This window comes from Perca flavescens, chromosome 17 (genome assembly GCF_004354835.1).
Source record: "Perca flavescens isolate YP-PL-M2 chromosome 17, PFLA_1.0, whole genome shotgun sequence".
Taxonomy (NCBI): domain Eukaryota; kingdom Metazoa; phylum Chordata; class Actinopteri; order Perciformes; family Percidae; genus Perca; species Perca flavescens.
This window is the reverse complement of record NC_041347.1, coordinates 21,463,280-21,478,419: the sequence shown is the minus strand read 5'-3', so window position 1 is coordinate 21,478,419 and position 15,140 is coordinate 21,463,280. Positions and strand designations below refer to the sequence as shown.

The 15,140-nt window shown below is 42.7% G+C and overlaps 1 protein-coding gene across 1 annotated transcript in view; it reads right to left on the bottom strand.

Annotated features, from left to right (window-relative positions):
- The window catches only part of ctbp2a (C-terminal binding protein 2a), a 35,397-nt gene that overhangs the window by 3,319 nt on the left and 16,938 nt on the right, over positions 1–15,140 (bottom strand). Inside the window, 4 exon segments of the mRNA XM_028603018.1 lie at positions 875–1,089; positions 2,551–2,757; positions 3,471–3,615; positions 11,054–11,208. Of these exon segments, the coding sequence (XP_028458819.1) occupies positions 875–1,089; positions 2,551–2,757; positions 3,471–3,615; positions 11,054–11,208 (722 nt within the window).

Sequence of the window (15,140 nt, the reverse complement as noted above, 5' to 3'; positions counted from 1 at the left end):
GTGGTGTGCTGCATAAATATATCATGGACTTGGAAAATACAGTATACTGGATTACACTGAAGGGAAAATATATACATTTATACTATAACTATAGTCTAACTGCTGAGATAAGCGCATGTTTACTGGTTTGTAATATAAGAATTTTAGATTACTGTGTTCAGTTTGGGTCCCAATGATCTATTGACATTTTTTACTAAAAGAAAAAGGACACAATTCATATTCTTGTCAACCTGAAAGTCCGTATGCTTGGCTCATTTTTTGGTGAAAAACATGCACAAGAACACACTGACTCCTACACCCAACAACACACGCACACACGCATGCATGTTTGGGTGACACTGACCTGAGAGTTATAAAACTGTGAGGTAGAACAGACTTATTACAGTGAATCTTCCCACCACATTACAAACACAATTACACAAAAACATGTCCCCACGATCCACCCCCATATGTTCATCCCTCTTATTCATAGAGATTCTCCAAACGCCTGGGTTTCTTTGTTTGAGCTTGTTCTCCAAGAGAATCTTAGCACTCATTAAAAGGTTGTTTAAACAGCCTATAATTGGAAGTCCAACAAAGGAGCGCTGGCAGCCAGGGAATGCTAGTGGCTGTGGCTGTGGCAAGTCAGCTGCCAGTCCGCTGGGTTAAAGCTGTGCTACCAATCTCCGGGAATCATTAGCCTAGTGATGAGAATGTGCATCTGGCTTTGGAGGGTAATGAGAAAGAGCTTCTGCCGATCGAGGTTTATCAGTTTTTAATAAGTTGCAGGTTTGAATAGAGATAGTAAAATCGGTTTCCTTTATCCTTTATCACTTGAGGCTCATATTAGACAGAAACAATTCCATTCTTTCCTACGCACTAAAAGGCCCCCTACCTGTTTGATGGTGAAGTCGTTGATGAGGTGGTGGTTGTGTTCATTCAGGTTGCAGTGTAGGGAAACACAGTCGCTCTGGTAGAGCAGGTCCTGGAGGGTGTAGACTCGCTGAACGCCCAGCGAGCGCTCCAAGCCGTCCTGGAGGTAGGGGTCGTAGAAGATCACGTTGAAGCCGAACGCTTTGGCCCGTATCGCTACCGCCTGACCTGAGCGACCTGATGGGGGGCATGAGATGGAAAGAAAGCACAGACTAAGAGATGATTCAGCTTTTAGCGGCTTAGTTTTAACACTCTAGTCTATGGACAGTGCATCCATCCCCTAACAGTAACAATTGCAAAAATGCATGTGTCTAATACCCCTTTTCCACCAACAAGAACCAGGTGCTGGTTCAGAGCTAGAGCTAGTGCCGGTTCGAAGTTGGTTCGACTGACGAGCCTCCAAAGAACCGGTTTGCTTTTCCACAGGCTAAGGAGCCGGCACAGAGCCAGGTCTTACGTCACTGTATAAGTCTCATCTTTCCCAGCAACGTTAGCGCGGCGCCGCCAAACACAAACACACCATCAACAATGGCAGACGTTGCTTTGCTATTGATGTTCATGGCTTTGCGGACCTACATCGGCATCCAACATGTTCACGCGGCTCGCCTTTATAGTGCAAGAAAGCAGCTTGTTTCCTCCTCTGACCACTGCTCGTTGTTGTTTAATCGGTTCCATCATGTTTATCTGCTAATTCAAAAATGGCGGTCACAAGTTTCTGTTCGTCTTGTTGGTCACGGTAACCATGCCCCCAGCCGCTGACGTAAGCGGTTCTTACTTCTGGCCCAGCAATGATTTGGTGCTACTTAAGAACCACTTTTACTGGTTCGGAGCTGGTGCTTTGGTGGTCGAAAAACAAAGAACTGATTTGAAACTAGGCTCTGGCTCCGAACCAGCACCAGCTCTGCCTTGGTGGAAAAGGGGTATATGAGCGCTAGCACTGAAAGGATTGATTAAATCTATTAGTTATTTGACAGAAAATGTGTTACAGCCTGATTGATTAATCGTTGATATAAAAAAAAAAAAGTCGCTAGTTCAAAACAATCATCATCAGAATATACTTTGGTTTATGACCACACACACAAATAATAACTTTTTTACTGTACTTTGTGTTTCATGCTAATTAACAAAGGTTAGCATGCTTCTCCCACTACATTAACTTGGTTTTAACATAGTAAACATTAGCCTGTACCTGCTAAACATAATGTTAGCATTGTCATTGTGAGTTTGTTCGCATGCTGACATTAGCAATGAGCTCAAAACATCACAGTGCCTACGTCCAGCAGCTTTACTTGGCGTTTGACAGACTGAACTATGAAAATTATACTGAAGTAGTCAATAACGAAATTTTATATTTGCTGCAGCCCATAATGAGTTCCAAACAATTAAGTAAACTGGGTTACGCAAACTGACAACCTGGAAACACAGTAAAACTCAATAAAGGAATAATTAGCACCCCTAACTGATATCAGAAATGAAGCTCCATTAAAGTAGGCCTACATTTCATTTCACAATGTGAAAAAGGCAGACATAGGATACATTTAAAAAATGGCTGTCCCTGTTGGCCATAATAGTAGCCATAAAGTTACTGGCTACATACAGTACAGTTGCTGTCAACCAAAATAAAGGTAAGGATCTTACCAAATCCGATGAGGCCAAGTGTCTCTCCTCGGATCCTGGCTGCCCCCGACGCCACCTCCCGGATCTGCTCCACGCTCTGGACCCGCGTGCCCTCCCGGAGAGCCTGGTACAGCCAGGTGTTTCGCCGGTACAGGTTGAGGATGTGACAGAGTGTTGAGTCAGCTGTCTCTTCTACAGCCGCTGAGGGAATATTACACACCGCGATGCCTGGAAAAGGTCAGAAGGGAGAGAAAATTAAGAAACAATGAAGCTCTAGAGATGACAATAACATAGATACTTCAAATGACTAGTAAAATAATTGATTGACAGATTTAATAGTTATAATAGCTGGTTATAATTAATGTAGCTGTTTTGAATGGAGATTTATCTGTAGTTTTTTTTTCACAAAAGAATTGGTAGGAAATAATTTTTCTTTACGGCACTCTACAAAATAAAAACGCACTGAATTTGGAAGGATAAGAGGATAATTATAACTGCTAATTATGCCCATGAAAAGAACATTTCTCAAAAAAATCCATGTCAGCATATTAAGATGTAGTACCCCAAAAATCCTGCTCTCATACCAAACATATGCCAAAGGGGCCAAATGGGAATCGGAGAGAGTTTTATATCAGTTGGAGCATCTGCTCTGCATATGCAATCAGCATTACATATTCCGTTTACAGTATGTAATAATTCCTGTTACATATGTTATTTATGTAAGTCAAGTTTGGTTTGGCTCCCATCCAAAATTGCACTTTCCTTATCCATAATGCATAATTGTTTTTTTCTCATGTGGTAGTGAATGAATTAGCCTTATGGGCAGATATGACCCCGCCTTGTTCATTATTCTCAGCATTTGATTACCGTCTGCTTCTGAACAACCTCACTTTCATATCTATCTTTCTTCTCTTTTGCCTGCATCGGTCCCTCAGTCTTACCGAGATCGCCGGCAGCCTTGATGTCGATGTTGTCGTATCCGCTGCCGATGCGGATGATGATGCGCAGTGCCTTGAACTTCTCCAAGTCCTCTCTGGTCAGGGTGATGGTGTGGTACATCATGGCCCCTACTGCCTCATTCAGCACCTTAGGGACATTAGAGAAGAGAAAGCAACATCATCGCGGTCTTATTACATCAGTATTCCCTTAACAATCCTTAGCGGCGTTAGAGATGGAAGTAAACTGGAAATCTGCATTTATATTATGGCCACAGTGTCATTATTGTTATTAATCAACATCATCTCTACATTCAAAGTCAGATGTTTTTTCCACAACATTATGTATGAGCAATTTGAATAAAAGTGCTTTCACTAACTCCCATTTTCCTGGACCTAAGTTTATGTCCACTTTTCTTCATCTAAATGCAAATTGATTATTTATGTGTGCCCTAAAACATAAGTGGTAGTCTGTGTTTATAATGAGTGATTGCCATAGCTGGTTTTTGTCACAATCCATCCATTCAGACTGTACGCAAACAAGGTTGAAGTGAACGTGGGCAGGACCATAAAGTAGAATGACAGCTGCTGAAGAACCCAGAAAGCATGAGCAAGTAGCTGCTGCAAGCCACGGCCGTTAAATAACTGGTTTAAATTCACAACTCGCTTGAACTAACCCAGCCAGATTGGCATAGCCATGAATTTCCATACAACATTTTTATTGGAGCTATCTGTAGTGAAAGCTGGATGCAAAATTGAAGGTTAAAGCTCTCCTCATGCATTAATCTCATTACTTGAGCAAAGCAGGACCAGCAGCAGGCTTGGCTGGAGACGAACGATGCTGGAGAACTACACAGAATCACAGCCGACTGTTAAGCAACAGGAATACAAGCTGAGAGCAAGTTTACATGGAAAAAGTGAGCAAATGTGTTTTGTGTTGTGTTTATTAGTTAAAGAACTCTTCTGCAGTTTGAGATGGCATGCTACAGTGTATGTGCATCATGTTTTGTACAGGGCTATACCTACAGCAAGGGATCATGAATATTGCAAAGCACTTGACAACACACTACACATTATTCTACACCAGTGTGATGGAATATTTACAAAGCTTTAAAGAAACTTGAGCTTTTGAGATTTATTTGTGGTTTAAGAGGGAGTTGTGTAGCGTGAATATGTAAAAATAACTATCAACTATTAAATGGTGGGCTTTATAGGTGTTGGTAGGCATATTCTTGAGCTTTGGAGTGCAGCAGTTCCCCCATGCTTTCAGTCATCGCCTGCTTGCTCTAGCTTTGTACTTAGCGTAAAAAGTTCTATCATTCTTGTCATCAAACTATTCCATAAAGATTATGCCCAAAATGCTGCAACAAAGACTAACTAATTCAATACATTATTTTGATAAATTCTTTTTGAAAACATAACCACTATGTTTCACATTTACACTCCTGTTCTCCTTCCTCTGTGTATGGTTCTCAAAAGTCTTAGCAATTAAAGGTCCATTTTGGGGGAGCCTGCACTGGATGTTCAGACACTTGAGGAAAACAATGCAGACATGAAAGTCCAGAACCATCATTTTATACATTCTTATTTCTTTTTTTATTACGCCTACATTTTAGAATATTCAAAACACAGAGCACAGTTAAGGTACAAACATAACATAATCGCAACGTCGCTGCTTCACTTACAGCTAAGGACCGTTGTTGAATGTCATGCCCCTCCTCTCTCTCTCCCTACTTTTCCTGTGTATTCACTACACTTTCAAATGTTAAAAAAAGCCCAAAGAAAATTGCCATTGATGTATGACAAAGTACTGATATTCTCCATTTCTCTTAAAACATTCTTTTTGTCCCGGTGTCGTGTTTTCTGCACAAGCGAAACGCACATCATTTTCTCAATTACATCTTCAACTGTGCTGTGGTTGAGGTTTTCAGTGAAATTTTAGTTTGCACTTCAACAGCAGTGCTTCATAAAAACAGTTGTTACGGTTACAGTGATTTGAAAGACAAACCACTTTAAATTTTTCTGCAAGTCTGTCTTTCCAAGGACAGTGTTGTATTAGTTAATTAGTTAACATACCTACAAGTGCTTTTTAATAATTTTCTTTAAACTTGTACTCAGCAGGGGCCACAACACTTTTACAGGTCACCACAGGCTTGCAGTAGCACTTTGAAATAATAATAATAATAATGTATACTTTATTAATCCCGCAGGGGAAATTACAATGTTAAAATGAAAGAACACAAGTACGACAGTGTACACCGATTCTTTGAGTGACAGATTCCTTAATCGCTGCATCTGCTCACTTCCAGGCAGTGAATGCAAAAAAAAAAACAGCAGTGTGCTTCGGTTTGCTTGCTTGGTGTGTCTGTTTAAATACTTGTGTGTGAACAGCACTTCACTACTGAAACTTGCAGTGAGGTTCTTGGCAAGTGTGTGTGTGTGTGTGTGTGTGTGTGAGTGTGTGTGTGTGTGTGTGTGCATGTGTGTAATGCCCCATCTGTACCCTCTGCTGTGCAGTTATAGTTATGGGAACGCTGCCAACATCTATTCTCCCAGATGGGTCCTCAGTATGTGTAATGTATTCACTATGAGAGCATCTTGCTGGACAGAGATTGCTTGTGTGTGTGTTTGCTTGTGTGTGTGTTTAGTGTATGTGAACTAAAAAACTAAAGTAATATGAAGAAAAATCTATTATTTATTTTGCATTTCTTCCTTTTAAACTCTAAATTCACATCATTCGGTAGGCATAAAAGTATACCTGACTGCCTTTTAATTGTGGATTAAAAACATTGACGGTTTTGAGATTTTAGTGCAAGGTAGCATTTTCACTAAAATTAATATAACCATGACGTGGAACCCTTCCTATTCTCTTTTTGAGTGTAAAGACACAAACCCTCCAGCTTGGATTGTAAAATTGCTACTGACTGGCTCCAGTGTATAGGCAGTAAAATAAGACAAATGTTTCACCCACTCTGACTGAGAACAATTATACTGCATTTCTATTACCAGCCTCCTCCTTATTTTACAAAGCAGCACTTCAGCACCCAGTGGGATTAGAGTCAGTGATGAAACCATTATAGTTGAACTGGGAGAGTGGAACAAGCCAGTGGGCTGAAATGATTAAAACATTACAGAGGAGGAGATGCAGAAGTAAGAAAGAGATGATTCTTCAGCACTCAACTAAAGACAAATCACTCACATTCAAAGTGTATATTATGTCCATGTCACAGTGTGTTTGTGTGTGTGTGTGTGTGTGTTCCTGCAAATACTGCCACTACTACTACTGTTACAGCAAGCAACACAGACTCATTGTGTTGCTACAGAGTACATTATGTGGTCTAACCCAGGGGTCTTTAACGTTTTTTAAACCAAGGACCCCTTAACTGAAAGAGAGACAGAGCAGGTTCCCCCTACTACCAATATTGTATAAACTTAAGTTGCATATTTAACTGGGCCTACAATAAAGTGTAGGGTGGCCTAACGCCTTATAAATACCTTTTTAGTACATAGAATACTAAGCTAATTAAATAATAATTCTCGGCACTATTTCATAAATCATCTCTTAATGTTACACATACTGTACATGTGGCACATTGAATCCTTAGGATATACTGTATCTGTGGATGGCTACATAGTGGTTACCTTACAGGCCAGTAAGCCTATCATCAGTGGGGATTTATATTTGCTAATAATGTGTTGGATTCATTTTAAGACATTATAATTTTTGAAAAAACTTTCAAAAATTAACAATAATTTGGAGGCCCCCCCCACAGTGACTCTGAAGACCCCCTATAGGTCCCGGACCCCTCCGTTGAAGATCTCTAACCTATGCCAAACATGTACTGTATATTAAACTTACAAACAATGCCTCACTTCCTGTTTGCACATATCCAATGTCTGTCACATGCAAAGCGATCAGGAATTTAATGCTAAAGTTGTAATGTAAAGGTCTGCATAAGCTATATATAAACTATGTGGAGGAAAAGACAACTCTTATGAAGAAAGAAGAAGAAAAGAAAATGTGGCAATTAATTTAAACTGAAAATTTGACTTTTCTTAAAAATTGTTAGTTTTTTGTTTTATTATTCTGTATCTCTGTGTTTTAATCACATTTATACTTTTAATTTGATAAAATGTTAGTGTTTCTTTCATTTCTCATTGCAATCTATGCATTTTATTATCCATCCATCCATCTTCGTCCGCTTATCCGGTGTCGGGTCGCGGGGGGAGCAGCTCCAGCAGGGGACCCCAAACTTCCCTTTCCCGAGCAACATTAACCAGCTCCGACTGGGGGATCCCGAGGCGTTCCCAGGCCAGGTTGGAGATATAATCCCTCCACCTAGTCCTGGGTCTTCCCCGAGGCCTCCTCCCAGCTGGACGTGCCTGGAACACCTCCCTAGGGAGGCGCCCAGGGGGCATCCTTACCAGATGCCCGAACCACCTCAACTGGCTCCTTCGACGCAGCGAGCAGCGGCTCTACTCCGAGCTCCTCACGGATGACTGAGCTTCTCACCCTATCTCTAAGGGAGACGCCAGCCACCCTCCTGAGGAAACCCATTTGGGCCGCTTGTACCCTGGATCTCGTTCTTTCGGGTCATGACCCAGCCTTCATGACCATAGGTGAGGGTAGGAACGAAAACTGACCGGTAGATCGAGAGCTTTGCCTTCTGGCTCAGCTCTCTTTTTTCCACAACGGTGCGATAGATTGAATGCAATACCGCACCCGCTGCGCCCGATTCTCCGACCAATCTCCCGCCCCATTGTCCCCTCACTCGCGAACAAAACCCCAAGGTACTTGAACTCCTTCACTTGGGGTAAGGACTCATTCCCTACCTGGAGAAGGCATTCCATCGGTTTCCTGCTGAGAACCATGGCCTCCGATTTAGAGGTGCTGATCCTCATCCCAACCGCTTCACACTCGGTTGCGAACCGATCCAGTGAGTGCTGAAGGTCGCAGGCCGATGATGCCATCAGGACCACATCATCTGCAAAGAGCAGCGATGAGATCCCCAGCCCACCAAACTGCAACCCCTCCCCACCCCGACTACGCCTCGATATCCTGTCCATAAATATTACAAACAGGATTGGTGACAAAGCGCAGCCCTGGCGGAGGCCAACCCTCACCTGAAACGAGTCCGACTTACTACCGAGAACCCGGACACAGCTCTCACTTTGGTCATACAGAGATTGGATGGCCCTGAGTAGAGACCCCTCACCCCATACTCCCGCAGCACCTCCCACAGTATCTCCCGGGGACCCGGTCATACGCCTTCTCCAAATCCACAAAACACATGTAGACCGGTTGGGCATACTCCCAGGCTCCCTCCAGGATCCTTGCGAGTGAAGAGCTGGTCCGTTGTTCCACGACCAGGACGGAATCCGCATTGTTCCTCCTCAACCCGAGGTTCGACTATCGGCCGAACCCTCCTTTCCAGCACCTTGGAGTAGACTTTACCAGGGAGGCTGAGAAGTGTGATACCCCTATAATTGGCACACACCCTCTGGTCCCCCTTTTAAAAAGAGGAACCACCACCCCAGTCTGCCACTCCTTTGGCACCGTCCCCAGACTTCCACGCAATGTTGAAGAGGGCGTGTCAACCAGGACAGCCCCTCCACACCCAGAGCCTTGAGCATTTCTGGACGGATCTCATCAATCCCCGGGGCTTTGCCACTGTGTAGTTGTTTGACTACATCAGTGACTTCCGCCTGGGAAATCGACGACAATCCCCCGTTATCCTCCAGCTCTGCCTCTAACATAGAGGGCGTATTAGTCGGATTCAGGAGTTCCTCAAAGTGCTCCTTCCACCGCCCTATTACCTCCTCAGTGGAGGTCAACAGTGTCCCATCCTTACTGTACACAGCTTGGATGGTTCCCCGCCCCTCCTGAGGTGGCGAACAGTTTTCCAGAAACACTTTGGTGCCGACCGAAAGTCCTTCTCCATGTCTTCTCCAAACTTCTCCCACACCCGCTGCTTTGCCTCTTTCACGGCAGAGGCTGCAGCCCTTCGGGCCCTTCGGGTACCCTGCAACCGCCTCCGGAGTCCTCCGAGATAACATATCCCGGAAGGACTCCTTCTTCAGTCGGACGGCTTCCCTGACCACTGGTGTCCACCACGGTGTTCGTGGGTTACCGCCCCTTGAGGCACCTAAGATCCTAAGACCACAGCTCCTCGCCGCAGCTTCAGCAATGGAAACTTTGAACATTGTCCACTGGGTTCAATGCCCCCAGCCTCCACAGGGATGCACGAAAAGCTCCGCCGGAGGTGTGAGTTGAAAGTCTGTCGGACAGGGCCTCCAGACGTTCCCAATTTACCCGCACTACACGCTTTGGGCTTACCAGGTCTGTCCAGAGTCTTCCCCACCCCCTGACCCAACTCACCACCAGATGGTGATCGGTTGACAGCTCTGCCCCTCTCTTCACCCGAGTGTCCAAAACATACGGCCTCAGATCAGATGAAACGATTATGAAATCGATCATTGACCTTGCCTAGGGTGCTCTGGTACCAGGTACACTTATGAGCATCCCTATGTTCGAACATGGTGTTCGTTATAGACAATCCATGACTAGCACAGAAGTCCAACAACAAACAACCACTCTGGTTTAGATCAGGAGGCCGTTCCTCCCAATCACGCCTCCAGGTGTCTCCATCATTGCCCACGTGTGCGTTGAAGTCCCCAGCAGAACAATGGAGTCCCCCACTGGAGCCCCATGCAGGACTCCAGTCAAGGTCTCCAAGAAGGCCGAATACTCCGAACTCCTGTTTGGTGCATATGCACAAACAACAGTCAGAGTTTTCCCCCCCACAACCCGCAGGCGTGGGGGAGGCGACCTCTCGCCCACCGGGTAAACTCCAACACAGCGGCGCTCAGCCGGGGGCTTGTGAGTATCCCCACACCCGCCCGGCGCCTCACACCCTGGGCAACTCCGGAGAAGAAAAGAGTCCAACCCCTATCCAGGAGTATGGTTCCAGAACCGAGACTGTGCGTAGAGGTAAGCCCCACCAGATCTAACCGGTAGCGCTCCACCTCCCGCACCAGTTCCGGCTCCTTCCCCCACAGAGAGGTGACGTTCCACGTCCCCAGAGCCATTTTATTAATTTTATGTATTAAAACTACAATATCAAAATGGAAATCACAACATTATATGACTGTAGGAATCTTAGGAAACATGATATGATTATCAAATAAATTCCCCAATACCTGAAGTTGTTACTGCTACACTATCGGACACATCATTGTTTAATTCTGCTTATTCCCTCCCTTTAATTTTTTTCCTGGCCAAGTAATGACATCTACAGGCTACAGAGTGTTTAAAGCAACAACAAAAAGTTAATTGACAGCAAATCAACTAGAATTAATTAAAGTTAATTACATACATAAACAAAGACTGCTAAATGAGCTTATAAATAAGGAGCCTTCATGGAAAACACTTAAGAATTTGGACAAGGCTTTAAAGAGCTATCCTAGGACGGCGGTTCGTTTTACAAGGGGTTAGTTAAAAGTTCAGTGCTACAGGTGTGTTTCAGTGCAGGTAACAGTTTAACTATTTCACTTGACTTTCCAAAAAATTACAGAGGGAAAGATTATACCTTTTCATGTATCTCCTGTGTGGACTGGGCATCACAGAAAGCCACAGTGGCCAGATCTTTAAGGATGGGCATCTCCACGGTGCAGTCGCGCCCATCCAGCAGCGCCACCAGGGGGCGTGGGTGCATAGGCCCATTCATAATCTGCGGCCGAATACCTGCAGAGAGACAGAGAGAGAAGAGAGGGAGTTCATCATTTATGTGTGGCACACACAGTCAAGTGAGCTGCAGAAGAAGCAGTAAAATGTAGGAAATGCATCCCGCAGCAGGAAGTCTTTACACAGGCTGGGACTGTGAGGTTTGCCTTTGTGATAGGCTAAATCAGTGACACGGCTGCTTGATTATGGGAAAAAATATAATCACGATTATTTTGGTCAATATTGAAATCACGATAATTTAACACAATTAGTCGTTGAGTTCTGGAAAGATGTTGCAATTATTGAACTTAAAAAAACAGTGGAAAAAGTTAAATAAATCAACAGTAAAAAAAACACAACTGTGAAATTTGCCTTAAAACTTTTCCTCTTTAAACTTTATTTTTTCATTCAGAACACAAGAGAAAATAAGAGTTTACTTGCAAAACGTAATGAGCTAAATAATTGTTTTTCTCGATTATTCTGTTTTTGTGATCATTGGGAGCCGAAATCATAATCACGATTACATTTTGATTAATTGCACAGCTCTATCAGTGAGACACACACACACACACACACACACACACACACACACACACACACACACACACACACACACACACACACACACACACACCTGAGTGTGTTTGTTCTCTACTTTAAACCACTATCATCATCTCCCTTACCTGGCAACGCTGGTCAATATAACACACATACACACAGTCTCTCACACACATACAACGCTGGTGATATGAATACCCTCTCTCGCTGTTATCCACACTGTTACCAGGCAACAGGTCCTTTCACCCCATGAGGTCATCACCTCCATTATCCTATCACCGTAAAGAAGCCAGCAGGCCTTCGGTATGTGCGTCTCTGCACCTTCTGTACAGTTTACATCCACTACACACTCGTTTCGACACTGAAGAAAATCACCAGGTATTCAATAATTTAATTCGAACTTGTGGTCGTCTCCAGGTTTGACCTCTCAAGAGTGAGTTTTTTGGCTTTCTATCTTTGTCCTTGCCTTGCTGTGGAGTTAGCCTATGATATGGTTTCCCTTCAGGGAGAAAAGTGGCAAAAAAAAAAAATCGCAGGAAACTAGAACTGTGCCAGTATTGATGAATTCTGTGTGTCTTACTTGTCTGATTGACTGACGGATTGAGTTGATGGACTGAGTTGACTCTGCCAGAATGTGCCAATTAACTTACACTACCTAAAGTATTCTTTAGGTGACAATGTAAAATTGAGGAGAAAATGTGACAGTATGTGGACCCAAATTCCACTAAAAAGAGGGAAAAGAAAAAAGAGAAAGTGGGGGGGTCCACACACCACCACTCTCTGGCTCCCTGCTGCCTGTTGTCATGGTGATTAGAGGATTTCGGCAGGATTATGAAATATTTTATTTAGTGACATCTGCGCTGCTGGAGAGGACATCCAAGCCTGCTCGCTCTATGTCTCTCTAACTCCTCCAGTTCTGGGAAGCAAGGACGGTGTTTGTGACCTCCACGACTACAACATGCTAACATATGTACTTTAAACAGATCAGATGTGTATAATCAAAAACAAAGTAATACAAAAAAACAAAGGGTGCATGTAAATGTAGCAGTGTTTCAGTTAATTGTGCTTTAATTCTGCACGAGTAGGCTTAAGAAGATGGACCTCTAAAATAGTATTTTCTGGTATTGGTCTACAATTTAAAGGCCCTAAAAACCTATTTTCTCAATCAGCTTGATACTATGAGTGACGGGATCCTGTTTCTGTATTTGTGTGTGTTTTTCTGTGTAAGTCTCACTGGTGTGAAATAGGCTCAGTTGTGAAAAAGAGTAAACATTTTAATCTAAATTTCATGCCAGTTGTTGCTTTATGTTGCCAGGCCACTGTCAACAAAATCTGATCACACCACACCCACACAGTCCTGATGAAGCAGATTAGCAGAGATTTTGAGTGCTTAATAAATAATAACCAACAACGTTATTTTTCAAAACTTTGTCCTTAAAAGGTGCACTGATGTGACGTGTTTTTTAGGCTACAACATTTTTCGTCACATACAGCAAACATCTCCTCACTATCCGCTAGCTGCCTGTCCCCTGAGCACACCGTAAAAAAAAACGGGGTCCACAAACGGCAACAAAAACAAACTGCGCCAACCTGCCCCACAAACCATAACAAACAGTGTTCCAGCCAATAACAGACAAGAAGGAGCTGGTTGAGCCATCACTGCAGCAGCGTTAACACGTAGGCTACTTCCATAATGTGTATTCATGACTTTAACTTATTGCTTATTTAGTCATGAGTACTTGATTTTATAGAGAAATACTTACATTTAAAATCAAGCTTTCAGGGGCTTAAAGTTAAGAGAAAGTGTTAAAATAATATCCAACCAGGCTATATTTAACATTAACATCCTAATTCAGTATAGCAAATAGTCAGTCCCAGTCAATATCACGTAGGCCTCAGATTAACAGACTAGTGTATGCGGGAAAGTGTCCATTTTAGAAAAGATTCTGGATGCAAGGTTATACAAACTGTAGCTTCACATTGTACCTTTGAACAAACTATAAACAGTACACCTATGTGGTGCCAAATCTTCTGAAGATATGCAGCACTAAGAGGATGCTGAAAAAACATAGGCTGGAAATTATGCAGAGTTTGACACCTTTGCACACATGCAAACACACACAAACACACACAAACACACACACACACACACACACAACACACACACAACACACACACACACACACACACACACACACACACACACACACACACACACACACACACACACACACACACACACACACACACACACACACACACACACACACACACACACACACACCATTAGGAATAACAGACGACCTGAGCTAGACCTATCAGAGAGAAATGGAAACAGGGGATTCATTTAAAAAAGAGCTTAGCAATGTGTCATTAATATCACAGCTTTGACAAACCTACATTCAACCTGCATTTTCTTGCAGGGTTTATTCCTCTAATAACTGGTGGCTCTCTCTTTTCAGTCTCTGTTTCTATCTAACCACAGAGGAAGGTGAACCACATTCAGAGATCTCAGAGGCAAGAAATTGAGGTGTGCAGCAAAAACTCTCTACAAAGAGAGATGACATGTAGAGGAAGAGTACACCACTTAAAGATGAAGAAGGAAAGGAGGGGAGCGTTGAGAAACAGTTTGAGGAGGGAAGGAGGACAGTGATGATGGAAAAAAAATCAAGTGTATCATAGATCTCTTAAACTTAACATCTCAGGTGGGTTGCATACTTGCAGGATAAATTATAAAACAACACTGATCACTTCTAAATTTGTGGATGGGCATTTAAAGGAGTATTCCACCGATTTTACACATGAAGTTCAGTTTGCTTGTCACAAGAAGCTAAGAAAAAGCCTGCAAACTGGATGTGTCGGTATTTAGGGGGCAATGTGGGCCTAATAAAAAGCGATTGAATTGTGGGAAATGTAGTATACAGTGTTTTTGGAGCTTCACCCATTCTAAACACTAAAAGTCAAGATAGCTTTACCTCTGTTGTTTAATGTTTGATTATTCTATTTTATAGCATTCTCTTGTAAGTTTCCCAACTTTATAAAAGTGCAATACTTCCTCTATCTTCCTTTGAGCGGTTTAAACAAGCAGATTGATTATTATCAGTTTAACCACCTCTTGAAACTTATTTTAATGAAATAATGTTCTGTTAGTTATTGCTGACCTTTTTACTTTTGTATTATTGCTTTGCTTTTATGTTTTGCTTACTTTAGAGATAACGAGATTGTGTTTTATTATATTTCATTATATTATAGCCTTTAACATTATTATTATTGTGCAGCGCTCCTAATAAAAGCAGTGCTTCATAAAAGCCTACATAGCATATCAAAAGAGAAGAATGGTGAGAAAAGAAGAAAGGTGCATAAAAAAAGAAAAGGTTAAATGAAATATGTGGAAG